Source organism: Haliotis asinina, chromosome 1 (genome assembly GCF_037392515.1).
Source record: "Haliotis asinina isolate JCU_RB_2024 chromosome 1, JCU_Hal_asi_v2, whole genome shotgun sequence".
Taxonomy (NCBI): Eukaryota; Metazoa; Mollusca; class Gastropoda; order Lepetellida; family Haliotidae; genus Haliotis; species Haliotis asinina.
In genome coordinates, this window is record NC_090280.1 from 18307714 (window position 1) to 18331478 (window position 23765).

General features: G+C 40.8%; 1 protein-coding gene across 2 annotated transcripts in view; it reads right to left on the bottom strand.

Moving 5' to 3' along the window:
- Positions 1-21352, bottom strand: part of LOC137287883 (uncharacterized) — a 30459-nt gene extending 9107 nt beyond the window's left edge. Inside the window, exon 1 of one of the 2 annotated variants that reach the window (XM_067820266.1) lies at positions 21215-21352. In XM_067820266.1, the coding sequence (XP_067676367.1) occupies positions 21215-21270 (56 nt within the window). In that variant the 5' untranslated portion in view covers positions 21271-21352. Of the gene's footprint in view, positions 1-11225; positions 11417-21214 lie in introns of those variants that run through there. The other variant, XM_067820262.1, reaches the window with a different exon arrangement.
- Between the last annotated feature and the right edge of the window lie 2413 nt (positions 21353-23765).

A 23765-nucleotide genomic window follows, 5' to 3' on the forward strand; every position in this document is an offset into this window, starting at 1 on the left:
GGGATTCGGGCCTTGCAGCATCGCTGGCAAAAGTGTGTGAACTTGGAAGGGGACTATGTATAAAAATAAATTACAAACATGGACTTTGTAACATTTTTTTCACAGTGAGGCTTAGAACTTTTCAGCCTACCCTCGTACGTCGCGAACCCTCGACCTAGCAATCACCGGCGGACATTGTAACCACTACCCCACGGAGGCGGTCAATAAAATAATCAGAAAAATGCTAGGTGGGTGAGTGAGTGAATTCAATTTTACGCCGGCTTTAGCAATATTCCAGCAATAGCACGGCGGGGGTCACCAGAAATTGTCTTCACACATAGTACCCATGTAGGGAATCGACCAGCTTCTGTGAAATGGAGGCAAGGTTTGTAATGATGTCAACACTGATAGTCCTCAAAGACGTAAAACAGTGCGTGAGTGAGTTTGGTTTTAACCCGCTTGTACCAATAATCCAGCGGTATCACCAGTCACCAGAACCGGGGACACACTTAAGTGCCTATGAGGGTAGTCGAACACTAGTCTTCAGCGAAACGAGCGAACGCTTTAACCACTAGGCTACCCAACCGCCCCTTAAAAAGAATGACAACATATTGCGGGTATTAATTTACACCGATATTTGTCTGTGTGCGAAAACTTGGAAGCTGAAATCAAGACAATGCTTTATGCCGTTTTAGACAACATTACAACAGACATAGGCTTCAAACATGGTACCCCATTTTCACACTGTTGAAAATCGGAAACGCTATTGTCGTGTCGACAAACCCCTTAACCAGGCGGCTATCCAACCACCCCTACTTACAGTGATATTGTGCTTTTCAAGAAATTGCCATTTTGTCCTATTACACTATCACGTGGTGTGGATCAACAGTCAGAATGGTTATTCTTAGCCGTACGTGCATCTCATGGCAGGATTTAAGCTCTTGTTTGTCTCACAGTTTAATCCACGCCGGTTTTGAGTAGGTCTTGAGTTGGTAAGGATTGCTTGACATATATATTTCGTGAATTCATATAACAGAAGCTATGACCAGGTTCATTGGGTATACACCAGTGCACAGGGACGTATGTTTTGGCCTTTTGGTTGAGTTGACCGAAATTCTATTCATGAACATCTGGATAAAACTTACAAAATGGGCGGGGCGAGAGTGTGTGCGCACACCTGAGTGTATGCGTGTTGTTTGTTATGGGGTAAATAAATTGCGCATCGAATAATGTTTATTACTAAAAATAGTTCCTGGTAAGTGACATTATTTGCATATGGATCAAATTTAGCTTTGGAAACCGCTACATGGTTTTATGCACGCTTCCATAAAAAAAATTTGTATTTTGTCCCAGAATAATACATCGTCAACACACTGAAGATGTAGAATTCATATTATCTTAATGAGTTTGTGAGTGAATGATTTTAGTTTTACCAATATTCCAGCAATATCACGACGGGAAAAAACAGAAATGGGCTTCACACATGGCCATGTGGTCAGTTGAACCCGAGTTTTCAGCGTGACGAGCGAACGTTTTAACGACACGGCTGTCTTGCCGCCCCTTGTCCCAATGCAAACGTTGGGGAAAATGTATGGCCCTGTTTGTTTGTGAGCTATCATGAAAATTTCAAATCGTTTATGCGAGTGATACTTCAGTCTGTGGACAGTCTGAAACAGTATGATGGAACTATGCAAGGATTATATATAAACACGGCCTCTAAACACTTCTACACCAGTGTTTAGCAACGGATTCAAAGTAAACTGACAGCCAAAAGAAAGTGGACACTTGAATGTTGGACTTGATTAAAAAGAAAAACGTTAGCAAAACTTTACAAAGCTGAAAATCCCCTGAACAGAACACTGACATCCGTATCAATATATCACCCTCGGATAACCATTTCAATATTTTAATTTTTTGGCGCCATTGAATAAGTGTGTATATTTTCTTTTGCCCTCGCACATTTCACAGACTCCAGGTTTGTAGTTTTGTTTGTTTGTTAAATACACAAATATTACATATATCTCACGTCGTTCTCTAAATACCCGTGTCTGGATATTCCAGTGATTGATATCATGAAAATCCATCCAGGCATATCATGATTTATTCAATGAACCACGACAAACAGCCAGAACACAGACTTATTAAGTAGCCTTAAACAATAATCATACGTCGCTACGGATCCAACTACTACCTATAATCCTTAGAGGCCCTTAATCCCAGCACTTGTGCCAGAAACACGCGCGGCGTAACACCAGTAACACGTATTGTGAATTGTTTTTTCACATCTCTGTAACAGACGTTTATGGGTAGTCTCGAAAACACAACCAGGAAGCCGAATTCGTCCCAGAACCGCGATACTGTTAAAAGTCTGATGGTTCATGACTGAGAATACACACATTGTAGTATGTCAGGAGAAGGGTGATAAGCTCCTATATCCCCCGGCTCTTATCTGGATAACCAGTAAACCTGTATCGATCTTAGCATTACCTACATACTCGGAGTGGCATGGGTTCGAAACGATTGTTGGGATATACCGCTGAGTGGCCTACTATGATCCTCTGCACTGGTGCTAGGTTCGAATCCTTGACTTGAAGGGCTTGATCTTGCTGTTGTTTTAGTTTTAAAGATTTGTTGCTAAAAGTCCTAGAATAAAGATAAGCACTCTTTGTTATTTATTATGACGTGTGTAGCTCTGTGAAGATTCGGGTTATAGTGCGTGAGTTTAGATTTTACCCACAAACAGCGACATGCTAGTGGCATTGCGGTGGTCTGTAAATAATCCATTCTGGACCAGACAACCCATTGATCAATTGAATATGCATCGACTTACGCAACTGGGATTCGATGGCATGTGTCAACATTCTTTGCCCTGTTCGTACGGTGACCTGTGATAGCTAAATAAAAAATTAGATCCTGTCACGAAATGTTTTTATAACCTTTACATAGGTTTGACTTCAGCTTCCCGTGATCTGAGAGTCAGGTTCAAGGCCGTTGCGAAACTTCCAGTACTGGGCGATGGACCCAGAGTGATAAATTGTGGTATAATGAGTAAGTAAGTGGGATTCCACGCCGTGTATAGCAATGATTCATCATTATCACGGCTGATGACACCAGAAACGGGCTGTACACATTTTACCCATGTGAGTAATCGAACCTGGGTCTTCGGCGTGATGAGCGAGTGCTTTACCCACTAGGATACACCATCCTGTTTGTGGTTTAGTGACCGGTGGAGAGTTGATCAGCATGAAACAGGAGAACAGCCGATATTGATTTTGGCGGCCGTCGTGAAGATAGCGTTGAAACAAATAATTGTGGTCTGAGGCAGGAAACTCTGATCCCAAACTCGAAGGGAGATCTCGTTTGTCGGCGAGAGTTCATACTCTCTAAATGCCAGCTGAAATCAACAGTATCAAACACGCACAAACAGAAAGGCGAAGTTAAGCGAATAACTGTGACTCAATATTTCATGCTATTATCTTTTCCTTTGAAACGTCGCGTCTGGGGTCCTAAATAACGAGATTACGATCCATGGCTCACTGCAGATCTAAAGGTCAAGACTGGTTAACTAGTAGTGACTGGTATAGTAGCGCTAAGTCTCTGAATATATATAATTTTGATCGTAACAAATGCACCAATTTAAAGTGAAGGAGCTGCACTGAGATAGGAAATTCAAAACGTGAGGAAATCTAGACTTCTACATTTGGGCTTAAGCATTGCAGGGAGGGCTTGGCAGTATGGAAAATGATGTGGTTCAGGGACTGTGAGGTAGACAAACTAACTCGGGGCAATCGCGTTACTGGCTATTATCAAAGGTTGGACTAAATTCCTCGCTGCTGGGGTGTTTTATGACCCCGATCCTCTGAAAATATATTGAAACATCTTTTTGGTGATAGTCCCAGAAAAGCTGCATGTCAACTTGCAAGTTAGGGAAAGAGGCGAATGGTGAAAAGGATCACAACCCACGAACAATGATAAAATGACGCTGTTCTGCTGCTGAATGAGTGAGTGAATGAGTATTGTTTTACGCCGCTCTTAGCAATATTGCAGCAATATCACGCGGGGGACACCAGAAATGGGTTTCACACACTGTATCCATGTGAGGAATCGAACCCGGGTCTTCGGCGTGATGAGCGAACACTTTAACCAAAAGGCTACCCCACCACAACCTGTTCTACTACTGTCAGTATTCCTACTATTTTGCAAGATAAATTATACACCCGTGTCTCAAGGTGGGTAGAAATGACACACACAAAAAATGAACTGATTGTAGTTTGTTTGTTACAGGTGTCATAGTTACGTTAAGGTGCGTTTGATTACGAGGCGGCCGACTGGAATAACTTAGTGATGTCGATACAGAGTGACGTATCGACATCACTTAGATATTCCAGTCGGCACCTGAGGCTTGGCGAGGATATTTCTACTTTTATTAACAAGAGTTGGTACGTTTGATATCAAAAGACACGAGGGTGAGAATATATTTATCTTAAAAAATGACTCTCCTTTTAGTTTTCAATGAAAAATCTACATCTCTGCACATGGTTTTGCCATTAGACGTGAAGTGCAACAATGTCATAGCATTGTGACGTCATGAACTTCATGACGTCACATCATTGTCCGAGCATTGCACAAAATTCACTGTCAAAATGATATCTCCTAGGAGATATCGTTTGATCTCAAATAAGCATCTGCTGTGGAACACAGTTTGGGATGAGAAACTTTCTTTTGTTTGTCGGTTTAGAAACAATTGAAGTTATAAAGTACATATTATCGGAACGTTGAATACCTGAAATTTCTGCACCACCATCAAACATGGTCTGTTACACCACAGCTGAAGCGTGTACGCTGCCTCTAAACTGACACTCGGAAAATTAAAATATACTATAATTCAACTGCGAATGATCAATCAAAGTTACTTCTCACCTAAAATCCATTTCTTTAGTGATCCCTTCCCATGAAACCAAGTGGTCAAGTGTCCATGAAATCCGCACTGGCCACACTCGTTATGGCACGATTATAGGCCAACAACAATGGCGTCTCTGGTCAGTGAGACAACACACATGTATATGACAGCAGTAAATCTTGCTTATCGATGCAAGTGGAGGAACTTGTCGCCTTGAACATGTGAACAAATACATCAACAGATCGTTCCTCATATAAAGTTATATGCATACATGTATATATGATGCCAAAAAGAGAATGTCGGTGGGGTAGCTTCGTGTTTAAAGCGTTCGCTCGTCATGCCGAACACCCGGTTTGATTTCCAATATGGGTGTAATGTGTGAAGCCCGTTTCTGATCACTGATCAACAATATTATTTGGATTTGAGGCTACATCAAGGCACTTATTCAACGTGAAACTACATTAAGGTACGTATTTCAACGTAAGTCCTTCATCAAAATACGTATTTTGTGCGCGAGACCACATTCAACATGAATCCTACATCGTATTTCAATGTGAAAATACATCAAAATATACTACAGTGTACACAGTTTCACACTGTCTCTACAAAATCATTTAATGAATCCTGTACACAGTTTCACACTCACACTGTCTCTACAAAATCATTTAATGAATCCTGTGGCGCGGAGAGACATTTATAATTTGTTAAAGACTGGTGTTGACATTCCTGTGAGCAAAGTGCTGGTAAACCAGGAAGTGAAACTGTAAGTTATCGTAACATGAAGGATCATGGATGATTCCTGAACGTTGATATATACACCTGGAAATTAATCAAGCAACACCCCAATTTTTTCTATTGGAGCAACTTTGAAGTGTTCTGACAATCAAAATATGCCGGGTTGATATAGTTTGACACTTTTTTATTCAACAGACGATCTCTGACAAACAACTTAAAGGGAAAAAGTATCAAGACTTTGCTTTATTGCAACGAAATCCAAATTCTTAAAACTGTCTTAAATTCATGAAAAAATGGACACAATTTACTATTCATCCACAGACGTTGTTGTCAGGTGTATTAACACAAATGTCACATGGAAAGAAAGAACAGTCATCTGAGAGTCTGCACACCGACTTTCATCAATATCTAGTGTGTCCTCCCTGCGCACGCACCACCGATTCCAGACGCCTCCTCATTCCTTGGATGAGTCTCCGGATCTGATTCTGGGGGATCCTGTTCCACTCCTCATGCAGGGCAGCCGTCAATTCGTTGAGATTATGGACTGGTGGGTCTCTCTGCCTCACACGACGGCCAATAAAGTCCCACAAATGTTCAATGGGGTTGAGGTCAGGGCTCATGGCAGGCCATGGAATTCTGTCAATTGCATTTTGCCGCAAAAAATCATTTACAGCATGCGCCCTGTGAGGTCTAGCATTGTCGTCCATAAATATGGGTCTCGTTGCCAGAGGATGGTTCTCAAAATGAGGTACCACAGCCCTGTCAAGAACCTCCTGTTGGTAACGAACACCGTTAAGGTTGCCACGGATGGTAATGATATCCAACTTGCAGTTCATGGAAATGCACCCCCATACCATAACGGAACCTCCCCCAAAGGCCACAGTCTCCTGGATGTTCCGTGGAGCCATTGCTGTGTTCCTCTGCCTCCAGACCCGAGTACGACCGTCCACCATGTGCAGCAAGAACCGGCTCTCATCTGAGAAATGGACCTTCCTCCAAGAGGCAATGTTCCAGTGCAAACGGTCATTACACCAGGCCAGTCGGGCTGCCTTATGGGCTGGAGACAGTCTGGGTCGCTTGATTGGCCTCCTTGCCCGGTATCCTGCAGCTTTCAGACGATTCCGAACAGTCCTGTTCGAGATGGGTCTCCCTGGAAGCCACTCCTGTCTCAACCGAGAGCTCGAGTCGAAGGACCTGCGCCGTACAAGTCTCAGTAAAGCTCTGTCCTCCCGGACTGTGGTCTTCCTGGGTCTTCCTGGTCTAGGCAGGTCTTTAACTTCATTAGTGGCCCGGTATTTTTTCAAAAGTTTTGAAATTATGGAATGATGTCGTCCGATTTGAGTCCCGATTTGTCTTAGAGACATACCAGCATTCCTCATGCCGATTATTTGCCAACGAGTGGCCTCTGATAATTTCCTACGTGCCATGACATTGAAATGAATGAAAAACGGAATGCAATCGACAACCTGCGCTTGTAAACACCCCAGGGAAAAAGTGCATTTTTCGAAAGTTGAGGTTAAAGCAATGCACGTGCGCTGTGCAAGCTTCACGCGCGTCATATCAACCCATGAAAAGCTCATGCTGTATGTCAATACATCAAAATTGAATAATCAATCATCAAAATTACTTCGTTAAACTTTGTTAAGTTTTTATGTGTCTTTGAATTTGGTGTTGCTTAATTAATTTCCATATGTATAGACAAAAATGAGGTGAGAGAGTGATTTCAGCTGAAAAAATTGACAGATAATATACTGGAGCCGGTTGTATCAAACTTTAATAAAGCTTTAATCGTTAATTATATTATGATTTGTTAATCATTGCTTGTCTTCAACTGCATGAAACCCTTAATAAAAGAATCCCTCCATAACCCATCATTAAGTTAATGAAGGTTTAGGGATATCATTAACTTATTAGCCGTATCAACATGGCAGACAACATAACGTTCCATGTTGGAAGGTAGGTATTTCAACAGGAGACTACATCAAGCCACGGATTTCAACGCGAGACTACAGCAAGCCACGGATTTCAACGTAAGACTACATCAAGCCACGGATTTCAACGCGAGACTACAGCAAGCCACGTATTTCAACGTAAGACTACACCAAGCCACGGATTTCAACGCGAGACTACATCAAGCCACGGATTTCAACGCGAGACTACATCAAGCCACGGATTTCAACGCGAGACTACATCAAGCCACGGATTTCAACGCGAGACTACATCAAGCCACGGATTTCAACGTAAGACCACATCAAGCCACGGATTTCAACGTAAGACTACATCAAGCCACGGATTTCAACGCGAGACTACAGCAAGCCACGGATTTCAACGCGAGACTACATCAAGCCACGGATTTCAACGTAAGACTACATCAAGCCACGGATTTCAACGCGAGACTACATCAAGCCACGGATTTCAACGTAAGACTACATCAAGCCACGGATTTCAACGCGAGACTACATCAAGCCACGGATTTCAACGCGAGACTACAGCAAGGTTCGTATTTCAACATAAGACCTACATCAAGGTAAGTAGTTTACCACGAGGATTCATCAAAACAGATATCTCTATGTCAGACTAAGTCTGAGTAGACATTTCAGACTACATCAAGGCAGTTATTGAACGTGAGACAAAATGGCGGTAGATATTTCAGCATGAGTCTGTATGAAGGTAAATTTGTCACATTATCCTTCATCAAGACAAATATTTCAACAAGATTCTACAGGAAGACAGATATTTTAACGTAGGACTACACGAAAGCAGATATTTCAACAGCAGATGGCAGGTATTATAGATGTGATCAGACAAACAATAGTCAGTGGAGTCTCTGGATCAATCCGTCTCAAGTATTTTCGTCCCGACTGCACAACAAGACTGTCTGAGAGGAGCTTAGCAGCACTGTAGCAACAGGTCATACCGTTTTGTCTTTGGTAATGCTCAGCTCAGTGAGTATGGTTTTATTTCAGTAATGTCATGGATGGGTCATACCACAAATGTCACGGTACCTTGTCCCAAGTTTAATGCATGTTGCTGTACCCGCGCTGTGTAGCTTTAATACATCACAGTGCATCGTTAAACGACAGAAAATACCCGACCAAAACATAATCCCAATTCAAGAAACAGCGAAAGGCAGCAAAGCGCGTTCGACTTGTACTACCGTTTCCAGATACTTAAATGTTTGGAATAGAGCGGAGATAAACTGGGATTAGCAAAACTTGTTTGATACACTGCTTCTACAATCTACATACATATCCACTCATTAATGATACTTTTCTTGACATTAACTTTGAATAAATGGTGTGATATTTTAAGACTATTTTATCAACGACTGAGACCCAGGTCAACCGTGAAGATATGGCTCAGAATGGGTCTTTAGTAACCCATGCTTGTCGTAAGACGCGGCTAACGGAATCAGGAGGTAAGGCTCGCTGATACATACCCCAATTGCATAGGTCGATGCTCATGGTACTGATCACCCTATTGTCTGGTCCAGTTTCGATTAATTGCAAGCCACCGCAGAAAACTAGAATATTGCTGAGTGCGGTGTTGAAAATACAAACAAATAAGGACAAAAAAGAAAAGAAAAAGAAAGGGTTTGAAGATTATGTTCCTGGCGGTCGGGCATGAGGAGATTGACAGACTCGTTACTGTTTAGTAACGGGGAACCTTGTTTGACTGTAGCGTGGTATCTCATTCGGAATGCACATCAGCACATATTTGCACATGGTCGCAACACAAACATCAGGAACAAAACATGCAAGAAACAGTTTGTGCGCTGAGATAAGCAGAGGTCAGATAGAATTAAACTAAGATATCAAAGTGCATAAAAAAGCAATTTGAAACTACAATCAGTAGTTAAAGTCACACACACACACATTCTCTCTCTCTCTTTCTTTCTCTCTCTCTCTCACACATACCACACATAGCAAGTTTTGGAGACACTACCTATTCCCCTTTCAGATGACGTAATCATTAAGGAATTATCTTATTCTAATGTTTTCACTTATTCACACCTGACGCCCAGGGTTCAAACTAAATACTGAACGGTCAAACAAGTGTCAGCATATTGTAAACAGTGCCATATCTGGACACATCGTTTCTAAAAAAATAAAATGGGCGTGTCCTTAAAATAACAGTCCAAGTCTAAATATACATGAAGTAATCCATACCTTATTACGGGTACTATACTATACTGAACATATTTCATAATGACATTGTCTTGGGGCATACCATTACACGAGAGGTACAAATTGACAGATCGTTTCTCATTTTCTGCAAGTGTTAAAGACATATTAACTCCAGTGTGTAGTGGCGACTAATATCTCGTTAACCACATTACTCGCACATATAGAATTTTAGATATTTCTTTGCTATGATTCCTTAAAATTAACATGGAGGAAGATTTCAAACATTGGACACCAAGAATGTGGTAATGCTAAGTACCTCGAACATGTTTAATTCTTTTGTTTTTCAACAGGTTTGGATAGACATTCGGTCACAGTTTCGAGAGATTATGGTTTCCTAATGAAATGCACGATCGGCGAACAATCGTCAACAATCATGTATTCAAAATTAAATGTTATGTTTGAGAACTATATTTTCTGTTCTGTGTGTGCATTTTCCTGTTTTTCAATAGGTCTGGACATATATTCGGTGACTGTTTCCAGTCATTAACACTTTCCCACGGAAAACATCACGCACGATTTGTGAATAATCATGCATTGAAAATAGAATTTTAGTTTGATTTAGTTTAATTCTAAACATTCTTTCTGTTTCATGAATAAATACATGATAAGCCGATTTTCTACCTCTGCACAGACACAGAAATACATTTGTTAATGGTTAGAAGCTCAACCAGTTCTTTACAATAAGAACAGATTCCGAATATAATATTTTTAGACTTATGAAACAGAATGAATTCATTGGACAGGTCTGAAAGAAAGGGGAACTTTATTTCTATAATGCAAGGCGGGTAAGACACGAAAGAGTAGATTGATCATATTGGGGGCAAATCATAGTGAAAAAGAGAACACCCCACCCCAACCCCACCCTTTTCCCCAAATATCATGTTTTCACTCCTTAGTAAGTGAGCATGGTTTTACGCCGCCTAAATATTCTAGCGATATCACGACGGGAAAATGGTTGTTAGAGTCTGTGTAAGTACATGTCTGTGAAAAATGAGATTGATGATGGTTTTTCACGGAGGTCGTGTAAATATTCAGTAACACAGGATATTGATCACTTTGGGAAATACCCAACCTAACCCTTTCCCCCTGAAACTCATATGGCCTCTACCTTGAGAAACACCATGAACGTACAAACAGTAAGGAGTCTAGTAGTTTTAGGAGGGAAACACAAAACACTTTCCCTGGAAAATGATTCCTCCTCATGAAATATTTAGAACGCACAACGAATAGTAAGCCTAAGGAATTGTCAGCGTGTGTGGGTAAATTCCGTAAATCAGGATGTTGATGATTTTGTTTTTTTTAACATCACTCAGTCCTGTCCCCGAAAATCAGCTGATTCCGCACTAGATACAGAAGGATTGTATACACTGTAACTTGTGTTGTTAGGGTATGTGTTTGCGAGCACTCCCCTATACTGTACTCACCAGTCTTCGCCCAGCACCCCTACAGCAGTCCTACAGCGGAGTATCCGGGAGGGTCGGGTAACTACCACCCCACCGTCACTCATTGCTGCTCCACCAGCGTCTAGACCATCACCGTATATCCACCTGCAGTCTTCTTCCCCCTGCGTGTACCAGCGGACCGATATAGACCGTCCAGTCGTATCACAGCCACGCAGTGCAACACTCGCTACCGTCCAACCAAGTTGGCAGGGCTTGTCGTATGATAATAACCCTATAAAACTTAACGATTATTGGAGAGTTGCACTACTGAGAAAGGACAACTGTTAATGTAACATGAATAACGATTGGGGCGTAAATTAGCCCAACCTTCTCACATGTTTGGAATGCCGGTTTGTCTTTAGGCCACTGATTGTGGCCCAGTGGACAGCCAGTAGAGTGAGAGGTCGGTGTTCGATCCCCGCGTTTGAAGAATGGCGTTACAGTGAGCGAGTGAGTGAGTGAGTGAGTGAGTGAGTGAGTGAGTGAGTGAGTGAGTGAGTGAGTTTAGTCAGCGAGTTTGACCATCCGATCTCGTCAGTCGCCTCTTACGACAAGCATAGTCGGCGTTTGTGGCAAGCATGGGTTGCTGAAGATCTATTCTACCCAGGATCTTCACGGATCAAAAGCGCTGGAAGGTATATTTGCACTAGTTATGTGTGTGTCCGAGTACCGAATCAATGTAATATATGCAGTAATTAAGCGAGCATAATAGTCACATAATATAGAATAATGCTGACGACGATGATTATGATGATGAAGATGGAGGTTATAATGATAATCTCTCCAGTGTTGCTGAAAAGCGGCGTAAAACCATACTCACTTGCACAGGGCTGTGCTTCAATGGCATGATTTTTATGAAAATACATTGGATGACATTACTTCAATTCAATGCAGTTCATGCGAATACATATCAAATGAATGACATGCCACAAACACGTATTTGCACTTCCATTGACTTGCGTGACTGCAAAAGGGCCTCGCGTTAATACTCTTATACAAGTGCTCATGCATAAACAGTTCCGTGACATAATATTGTAATAAAAAGGAACCGTTTGACCGGTGGGTAAAGAAGAAGAGGAGGAGGTGCAGAAAATGGAGAAGTGTAAGTTTAAGGAGAGCGTGAAGAAAGGAGGAGGGCGCGAAGAAGAACATGAAACGAATGAGAAGAAATAGAAGATGAGGAGACTAGGGAGGAATTGAAGTAGAATTAGATGAAGGTGGAGAAGCAGGAGAGGAGAAAAAGGAGAAGAGTTGGAGGAATTGAAGAGCAGATGAAAGTGAGAAGAAGAGTTGGGGACGGAGGAGGGGTAGATGACACGAAGGGGAGAAGAAGAGGAGTTGGAGAAGTAGACGAGGCGACTAAGTAGGAGGCGGGAAACTATAAGAGGAGATGAAGGAGGAGATTCAAAGTTAGCGAGGAAATGGAGAGCAGGAGAAGAGGGATGAAAAGGGGGGAAGGTAAGATGAAGAAAACAACAATTAACGAAGAGAATACAAACGAATCAATGTGAACTTGTCCGATCATTCCTGACCTGAGTTGACCTGAACTTTCAACATATTCATTAGGACACGGGGGACAGACCCGAGATCATGAAGGTTACTAAATACCCAACCCCGAACATCAACGTTGTCCATCACAGGAACCACCCAGTCACTCCTTCTAATCCGAACTCTCACCGAGAGACCGAGATTATGTCGACTGCGACTCCGAATTTGAACTCTCCAAAACCATATTTCACATTTAATCCACACGACAAAAATGTTTTAAGAGTATTTACCCCCATGTCTCTACCCGATATAAATATTGATGGGATTTTCTCGAATGTCAGATCCAATAACATTATTGAAGTACTCGTCAAGTAAATAGCATTGCGGGTCTGGACAGCAGTCGATATTTACAGGTTAATTGACAGTTGAATAGAGGAGTAATCCATACGCACCTTGGTGATGTGATATATGAAGTTTATAAACTACTTTGAAGCTTGTAATGTTTTCATCTTAAAGGCGCCCTCTCTGTGCGAATTCTGGTTCAGAATGGGCTCTAGTAGCCCTGATGGCCAGATCCAGTGATTTAGCAGACTGAATGAAATCAAATCCCAAATATGTTCATGATGTTCATGATGTCAGTCACTAGGTTTACTTGATTATTTACAGTCTGTTCACTAACAAGTGGGATACTACACCAGAGGCAGTTTGGTAACCCACGCTGAAGACATGGGTTAGCTACTGACCGCCCTTTTTAAATCAGATATATACGAATTGCATCATGTTCAAATAATAACGGTTGCTCCCCGAGTTGTGCTATGAGCCCTATGTGGTGCACTGTACTGCGGAGTAATTTTGCACTCATTCATTATATACTGGCGTCATAACAATGCATCTATATGATCGTCTTCTGATGAACTTAAATTGCAACCCTGCACGTAAAGGACGTATATATTTGAGGAATTGTAACCATAACAATTAAACGATTGAATATGTTTACAGGAATGTATGTATTATTTGTTTTATTGCTTCAGGTGACTATCACATTACACAACACAGATGTGGCCCTTATACATAACCTGATAGTGGCTGATGTGTTGTTTAACTCCGTACGCAGCAGTATTCCAACCACATCGTGGGTCTGCAAATACTACAACCTTGACCAGGCAATCTAGTGATCGACAGCATGAACATAGATCTACGCAACTGGGATATGATATCATGTATCACCCAAGTCAAATATCCTGGCCACCCGATCCCGTTAGTCGCCTCTTACGACAAACATGTGTTACTGAAGATCAATTCTAACTCGGATCTTCATGGGTCCAGTCGGATAGACAAACAAGTATGCGATTTATAGAGTAATCTTTTAAAATCACTTTAAATGTAAAGAGAATTATGTGGAGGGGGCGAAATACAACGAGAAAACCCGAATGGGTTGCTTTTAGCCCGATTATGTGAACTTTGCTCTATTCACGGGACCAACTCCCGCGACTAGTTATCGTATAGCTTTGTCCTTGGCCTTCTGGGACACCGCCTTTAAGATTTCCCTTACAGAGCATAACCGCGTTAGTTTACAGCAAATAAGCACACACACTTTCAATACGGTTGTTATTACTGAGTATAATGGTTTATTAAGAGGTGATTTATTGCCACATGGTGGCTTGGAACGAGAACTCAATATCAGAAGAAACACAAATGGCCTTTTCTAGTTAATAGATCACACAGACCGTTTAATGAATGCCGACACATAGGTCGATGAGATTAAGCAGGATACGTAATAATGGCTTTAATGTCTCCCTAACTTCAATAGATTATAAATCTGTCTTCGTTAGACAGTGGCGAACAATTTGGGACGTTAAACATTGATTGAGCAAAGTAGGGTTTTAATGCAAGATGCCGTTTCCAGTGCTACGCGTTTAACGTTCCCGGATCGAGCATTTGACCGTAACAAAACGTTTGCTAGATGTTGCCGTAAATTTTTTACCATAAAACCGAAAAAGGTGGATAGTGGTCTGAGGTGGCACAATTCACCGTGCAGAGTTGCGGTCCTTGGGTGTGCCAGAAATATCTTTTTTTGTTTGGGCGCCAAATACCTTGATCAAATCGTTTTTATTTCTTTTATCACATACTGTTCTGTCGGCGTTAAAGTTAACTTAAACGTAAGTCAGTCGCGTTTGCCTTTCATTCCTAAATGGGGTCGGCTGGGTGGCATTGGGGTCAAAGCGTTGGCTTGTCACGCTGAAGTCCGGTGTTCAATTCCCCAGATGTATGAGCCCCATTTGTGGTGTCGCTCGTCGTGATACGTCTTGAATATTGCTAAAAGCGGTGTAAAACTAAACTCAATCCTAATTATTCCAGTGAAATTGAAACGATTCAAAAAGGCCCTATATCATTCCCAGATCATTGTACTTATATCCCATGATAGTTCATGGAGTGAAAAACAGGGACGGTATTTACAAAACAGGTTAGACATTTTTATATGCCATAAATATTCTGAATTTAAAAGGAGTCTGTTCCACAAATAGTTAAATTATGAATATGCTTAAGTATATGTTCATATAGCGTGTTGGTGGTTAGTATAGATTCTTGGTACTTAGTTTTTCCATGAAAATATTCTTAAAATGCTATCCAATTTGTCAGAAATAGGCACCCTCGATAATCATGACTCGATTAAAAGCTGTTCCAGTATAGAGATAGAAATAAGACTTTTGTAAACAAAGAACAAAAAGTGAGTCAGTGATTGGTTTAAGATACACTCCCAGCACTTCTCATTCTCATGCAAAGACAGGACCTCCAAAGGATGTACCAACCCTGTTGTGTTCCGCTGAAGGCGAAGTCTATTGAACAACGAAGTGGATTTTGTTCTTCAGTCATGCTTCCACGTAAGAAAATTTTCATTTTCTCTCAGTCACATTTTCGTTTCATTTAATAGTTACTCTCAGTTAGTTTTCCACTCAGCGAAAAGTTCACTTTGGTCTCAGCTACGAGTTACTCTGAGTTTGACTTTGCTCTCACTTACTAGTTAGTCTAAGAATTTCACTTTGCTCTCAGCTAGGAGTTAGTCTCAGAATTTCACTTTGCTCTCACTTACTAGTTAGTCTCAGAGGTTCACTTTGCTCTCAGCTAGGAGTTAGTCTCAGAATTTCACTTTGGTCTTAGCTAATTGACCAAGATATTTGAGAAGGCTATGCATGTGAGGCTAAAAGACCATCTCTCCAAACATCTTCTTCTTAATGAATTCCAGTCAGCGTGTCAGAAATATTACAAAAACTGCCCTAGTGCAAGTGACAAATGAGCCTCGTTACACTGTCTATGAGTTATGGTTGCTGCTCTGGTATTGTTGGATCTCCCTGCGGTCTCCGACACAATCGACCACCTTTGTTGGCTGTCCAGGCTCAAACAACAGTACGTACTTGAAGGCCATGCCCTTCAATTGTTTACATCTTATCTGTCTGGTCGAGAGCAATCAGTTGTGGTTGGTAGTGAGAGATCGAAAGGCGCTGTGGTGTGCCACAGGGGTCAGTCCTAGGTCCGGTCCTGTTTGTGTTGTATACTGGATATGTTGGGAAGATTATTACAGACCACACAGTTTCTCACCATACCTATGCTGATGACGCCCAGCGCCTGAAAGCATTTTATGTGTCTGATTTCTCCACATCTCTTCCCTGCATAGCTGAATGTACACAGGACATCAAGTGATAAATGACAGCCATATGCATAAACTTAATGACGCAAAGACAGAAGCAGTTCTCGTTGGTACAAAGCCACACTTTAACAAAGTCAAAATCGACTTCCTTACAGCCGCAGACGTCAATTTCTCTGACCCGGTTAAATATCTGAGTGTCCACATCGACTCTTCTTCGACCCCGGATGCTTATGTTTATGTTTGAGCAGGACCTGCTACTATCACCTGAAATCCATTGGTAACATTCGGCAATATCTGACAACTGCAGCAACTGGAGCCCTTGTTCGAGCCGTGTCACATTGAGACGTGACTACCGCAAAAGCATCTTTTCAGGCCTTAGTTCTAACCTCGATAAGCTTCATAAGATCCAAAACACTGCCGCCCTCATCATCAGCAAGACAATTAAACGGCCCCATATAACACTTGTGTTGAAAGAACTGCACTGTCTACCTGTTAGGGCCAGAGTTGACTTTAAGATCCTCTGCCTGACACACAAGTGCCTCCATGGTTTGACTCCCCCTACTTGTCTGAACTAATTCATCCGTATGTCCCCGAACGCAACTTGCAACACACAAAATTGGCTGGTCATCCCATCCTAAAAACTGAAATCCTTTAGATGCCGATCGTTCTTGTACTCTGCACCTGTGCTTTGGAACTCTCGCCCTTGTGCGATTAAAAACTTTGACACAACTGACATTTTTATGTTCAGACTTAAAACGCACTTTTTCTCAGCATCTTACTTATGCGTTCAGCTGTAAATACTCCAGTGCAAATATTCTGCAGCGCTTTGAGCATGCCTTAAGGGGTGGAATAGGCGCTTTATAATACGCTGGTCTCAGCTGAGCATTACCCTCACAGTTTCACTCTGCGCTCAGCTAAGAGTTACTCTCAGAACCACAAAAAGTTCAATCCTATGAGTTACTCTTAATTATGAATTTACTAGATAAAAGTATTTCTGTTATAATTCGGAGAAGTTTTATAACTGTGGCCCGTTTTCTGTTCAAAATACGTTAATAAATATGAGCACCCTGTCAACGTCTGAACTATAACGGACGTGTATTTCAAGAACTACGGTAACTGTTTAGAAACGTCGGATTGTCATCCTGTGTTAACACACTGAGGGATTACCCAGATCAATAGATCAGGGTTTTTTTCTGATATTTTTAACCCCTGACTACAACTAACCAGTAGTGTAGTGGGCGACTTGTCACAGTCTGATCTTCTGGGGCGTGTCGAGTTTTGTAGAAAACGACAAGATTATTATCGGGTAATATTGCTATGTACTTGGAAAACAGTATGAAAATTCCTCAATCACACCTGCATGGTTCCTCTAAAGCTCACCTAATCACCTGCACGCATTCTTTCAATACCACGCTCAAATCACGCTCACGTCAAAGGCGCCGCAATTAGCAGTGTTAAGTTGCGTCCCTTGGACCATCCCCCTTATCTCAAGTGCTCGCGTTTCAGTTGTTGTGTTAAAGCGTCCGCTCGAAACGACGAAGGCCTGGGTTCGATCCCCAAATGGGTACATGAGTGAGTCTCACTGCTGGTGTCCTTCGCCGTGATATTGCTGAAATGTTACGCAAAAAATGAAATGGTGCAGAAAACCTCCCTCACTCTCGAACATGACCTCAGGTGGGCACATCGCCCGAAGCTGCATAAATCTACACCCGCTGGAGACAGTTTAGGCAGTGTTCAATAAGTCCTCGAGCGGCGGTCAGACTGTGCTTCGACCGGAAGGTTCTTATCGTCCAAGGTTAACCGAGTCCTGGTTTCCCCGAACAACATTCTCTTTGATAACACCAAGCTTTGTTACCACGTCCAGAGCCACCCGAATTACACAGGTGCAAACAAAAAAATTATCAGCTATTTCTGTAACCATATTCAACTGACGGTGTTTTGAAATTGCTGGGATAACACAGTTCCTGGAACATAACGACATTTTCCGCGTCCATACGTGCTCAGTTTCATTTAAGACGATCAAAAGACGATCATACAGATGTGTTTGAACGAATATAGTTTTACACCGCAGGACCGTACAACACACCATATAGAGCGCATTGTACAGCACATAGAGCTTTTTATCGAGCATTATTTGAACATAATGCAGTTTGGTGTACATATGTGAAGTAGCCTCGCGGTTAAAGTGTTCGCTCGTCACGCTGAAGAACCGGTGTAAAAATGCAGCGTAAAAACTAAACACACACTCGCTGACAGTTGAGCAATTTCTGTAAACCTTAATATATTGCACTTTCTATTAAATTCCTGCACTGTATATTAATGCCCCGACCTTTATGTAAAAAAATGCACTTTATCAACAATCAATATCAATATATTGCCCTTTATATCAAGATCTTGCACTATATGTTAATACCCCGTGCTTTATGTCAATAATATGCATTTCTTACTTGTTAATTTATATAATGTCTATCACTTTCTATCAATACATTGTATTTTACAGCGAAATACTACACTTAACTATATATTGTGTATAGTGTCAATACTTGCTTGTTATATCAATATTTTACCGTTATGAATAGCCTGCACTTAATATCAATACACCGCACAATTTTCCCTATTTTGATCCATATTGCAAAATATATTAACAATTCACGTTTTTGTATCATTACCTTATATTTTGAAAGAATATAGATATCACACTCTTGCCCTTTATATCAATATCCAGATCTTTATATCAGCAGTGTGTAATTCGTGTCAATGTATTGTGCTTTATATCAATACCCCTCAATTTATATAACTTTCTTTGAACTTTTCATCAGTATCACGCATTGTGTATCAAAATACTTTAGCCAATGTCAACACTTGCATTTTACATCAATACATCCACTTCCTATCAACACCCTCCACTTATTATCAAGATATCGCACTTTAGATCTGCACCGCATGTTGATAAAATGTCACATTCATTTCCTCACATTGGTACAATGAGTCAAGCCCATATCTGGTGACTTCTCCGTAGTAGTGCTGAGTCTGTCTAAAAGCGGAATAAACGTATTAGCAACAATTCAGTGGTAACTGGAACAAATTCTTCTTTTTGGTAGACTTTGAAGTCCGCGGTCTATAAAGACCTAATGTCTCTGTCAGATGTTTCCGTCAACCTATCAACCAACCCGCGTTTGCTTTGGCAAAACAGCGTACGACCCCCAGGATTAATACACAGCGCTCTTGCGGATCAAAGCTACTGTTGAATATAGTCTCACAATACGCTAAGCGGTCATTATATGAATAAAGCGAGATTTCATGTGGACAAAGTATTTATTAAGTCTCATATTGGCGTATGTAGTGATTTGATGAGCTACAGAAATGAAGGGGCAGTCCAAAAGGTCCGCATAGACAGTTGTGAGCCGTAAACCCTCTTAACATTGGAAAGCACTTATTCACCCCCTTCCTGCTCCCGACACCCTCATTAACACCCACACCAACTCACATAACCACATCTAGAGCATCGACACCGGGTTACGAATTTACTTTGATTTAACTTTTGAAACGCTCCCTCGCCAAACGCGACGTACGTTTATATCAAAGCCAGACCTAACACAATGTGAATATATTCATAACAGAAATTAATAATGATTTGATGAGGTGCCATTGCGAATTCTACAGATTAATCGATATTTTTCACGCCCATACAACACAAGGAACAATTTGCAAAAGAGAATGTTTTAATTCGCATTAGGGACATATGAAAAGTCGCACCCTTTTCCTTTTAGGTTTGTTGGTGTGTTTACCGCAGGTCTCAGCAGTCAATCGGTTACCTGATCACTTGATCCGCTTGACCGCCTTTATATTGTTGTACAAATGTCACGAAATGTCACGAAATGTCACGAAAATGTACGGGCAATTGACAAAAAACAAGAGCTGAAAATCGTTATTATGAAAGTATACTTTTTATCATCATTGTAAAATAATATCGAGAAATCCATTTAAATTCGTCTTCAGTACAACAGAAACTATGAAAAGAAGAAAAAAGGGATAGTTTTAAGATATGCGTTTAAATACATGTAACATGAGTATCCAGCATAAAGCAGATTTAGTAATTTGATACCCTTTGAATGTGGCCTTTGGTATAATTACACGGGAGATAAACCTCGGTAGTGGTCTTGCTTTCATTAGAATTGACTAAGACTGGCTGACTGATAGACTGACTGGTTGGTTGGTTGGTTGAATGAGTGAATGAATGAATGAATGAATGAATGAATAAATGAATGAATGAATGAATGAATGGTCTATCCTTGCGTTGCGTGTGTCCATCATGCGTTCTTATTTTTGTATGTGTATTCATTCTTTTATACATCCTCTTTTCTTTTACTCATTCATAGCCATACTCTCACTTACATCAATCCATTTTGAATTTGAATGAACAGATTGTTTACACAATGCTCGTCTTTTTATTTTATAAATTTAGTTCAGGTTATTCACAGTATTAAAGTACAATGTTTGTATGACCAGGCCTCTCTCAGTGAACAACATAACATATTCATTAGTCGATTATAATTAATATTAAAATAAATATATTGTTACGTTAAATGAAAATTATTATAACTCCTTTGTCGTTATTAAAAGTGTTATTGTTATTATTTGTTGATATTATTCAGCATGATGATATTGACAACATTTTACATCAATTGAAAAATTACTGTAACTAAATTTGATTATTTTTTAAAATCAATTTTGAATATCATCAGAGGCTATGCTTTCAGACATGACATGTCGAATTTCCGGATTGGAAGAAATCATAAATATACAATGAGAATATTGTCATAAAATAATCTCTTACCATTCTGGATAGATGACAGGCTTCTCCGCGGCGGAACCGCTGATTTTATTCCACATGTTGAACCAAACTTTACAACATTACGCATTTAGGCTGCCAGCCATCATCCTTGTCCCATCGCCTTAACTCTTCTGTTACACTGGTGTCAACAATGGCATGACGTCACGGAGGAACGCGCGCCCCGCGGTTGCTATGGCAGGGCTCTGGAACCCGCACCCCATGTTTGTAGAAATCTGAAACGTCCGTCAAACTAAACTCAGCAATTTCGCGAGGCACACAAACGCAAAGAAATATTAATCAATGTCAAGGTGAACATTAATTTCCTTATCGCTGCTGTTGATCTTGATTTTTATCAGATATCAATAGTAAAAAATAAAGAAATAAATGAGCATTCTTTTCAGCTCCTGGTGCACTAGGTGTAGAGTTTCAGGGCTGAAAACATCTTGAATGCTGATCAATTTGAAATAGGCAACGTTCCGGTTTGAAGATACAACACCACATTGATGTTTTAATATGAAATGAACGTTTGTTAATTGCAATACGTGGATCAGAGTAATTATAACGAAAAATGTGTTCGGATCAAACTCGAGGGAGTTCTTTTGCTGCCACCGTGGTTCGGGGTTTAATTTGATCAGACAGGTAACCGGTTTATGGATTACAGGTATGGTCTGGATTACTCAAAAGCGATTTGGCGATTTGTTATATGTCTCGTTTCGATTTTTTTGTTCTGATTCTAAGCATACCCAGTTAATCTTCTTACGTTTCATTATATATTGTTACAGATGATTACAGGGACATTAGGGTAGCCTACTGGTTAATGCGTTCGCTCGTCACGCCGAAAACACGGGTTCTATTTCCCACTTGAGTAGAATATGTGAAACCCATTTTGTGGTGTCCCCCGCCGTGATATTCCTGGAATATTGTTAAAAGCGGCGTAAAACTAAACTCACTCACAGGTGATTTCAACTGGTGAAAAAATACCTGTGCAGTAACTCACCTTTTCATCACTTGAAATCATGTTTGTCTGTTTGTCCGTTCGTCACAACGACAAAAAGCGGTCATTAACCTGTCATAGTTTCGGGGGACTTATGTACCAATGGCAAGGCCAGGGGTTCAAAAATATTTTGAAAAGCCACTTGCAACAGGGTAGGTGACTTCTAGAAAGTAACTTGCCCTGACTAATCTTCCACTTGCCCTGATTTTATGACACAATGTGTGATGTTAATGTTTACTGGACTATTTATCGAAGAGTGATAATTTCACTCTCCACTAGGTCTACTTTATTATTATTGCAAACTTCAATAGTTTCAATATGAGCAGATTTGAAATGAAATCCAAGTTTATTTGCAGTTTGAAACTATAAGTGGAAATTACCTAGTAGTCCACGATCAAGTAAAATACCATTATTTAATTGCCCGAAATGAAAACTGACTTGTCCCGGGCGTCGGGCGATGGGTGTTTTGAACCCCTGTGTTTTATCTGGTTTACGGGGACGAAGTCACCTTGAAAAGTGAGAAGAAAGGAAAATTCAGAATTACATGCTTTACTTGATTAAAAGAATTCGATTGTTTTGTTTTGTTTTGTTTTCATTTTGCCTTCTTTGCCACCCGACCAAAGGTTTCGGAAAGAAAAAGGTTTGAGATTAGAGAGAAACATCTTTTAGGAGAGAGCGTTAAGTTTTGGGTTTTTTAAAACCGTTTTTTAAATAAAGAAAGACAATTTCCAAACTTGAGAGCAAACACATTACAATAATGCATGTACAGTCTCGACTGAGTTAAGACCCTAGAGTAATTACTCATCACATTCAAATATGAATGGATACACCAAAATCTTGAATTCCAAAGAAATCTTTTCAGATTTGGAAAATTGCTATGAAATTTAAACCAAGCAAAATCTTTCTTATGATCTGACTTTTGCGAGGGTTTAAAGATTTAACATGTATTTATAGTTGGTTCACGGAAGTATTCCAGTGCTATGACAGACGAACCAGTGATTGACCTAATGAGCAGCGTCTCACGCTGAAAGTGACACGCAATCGAGAACGACCAAGTAATACTTGTTTGTTTGTCATAACGTGACACGCAATCGAGAACGACCAAGTAATACTTGTTTGTTGGTTTTTGATAACTCTGATCTCGGCAATATTTCAGCTTTAGGTCGACGGTCTGTAAATAATCGAACCTAGGCGAGACAATCCGGTGATCAACAACATGAACATCCACTCAGCTGGGATACGATGACGTGTCAACCAAGTCAGCGATCTGAGAACCCGATCCCGTCAGTCGCCTGTCACGACAAACATGGGTTGCTGGAGGCCAGTTCTAACCGGGATTTTCACAAGTGTATTGCTGATACGCAGCACTAATTCCCCTTGGGCCTGACTGGGGTAACATACGACCTCTCATCCACAGTTCCACAAGTTCGGCTTTACGATTTGCCTTCCTCGTGAATGTTGGAAATCTATATCCGATTGTGGGTTCGAATCCCTTTTCGTCCTGATGTATGTTTGTTGGTCTGCTGGCACCATAGGGGTCACCCCCCATTAACATACGTC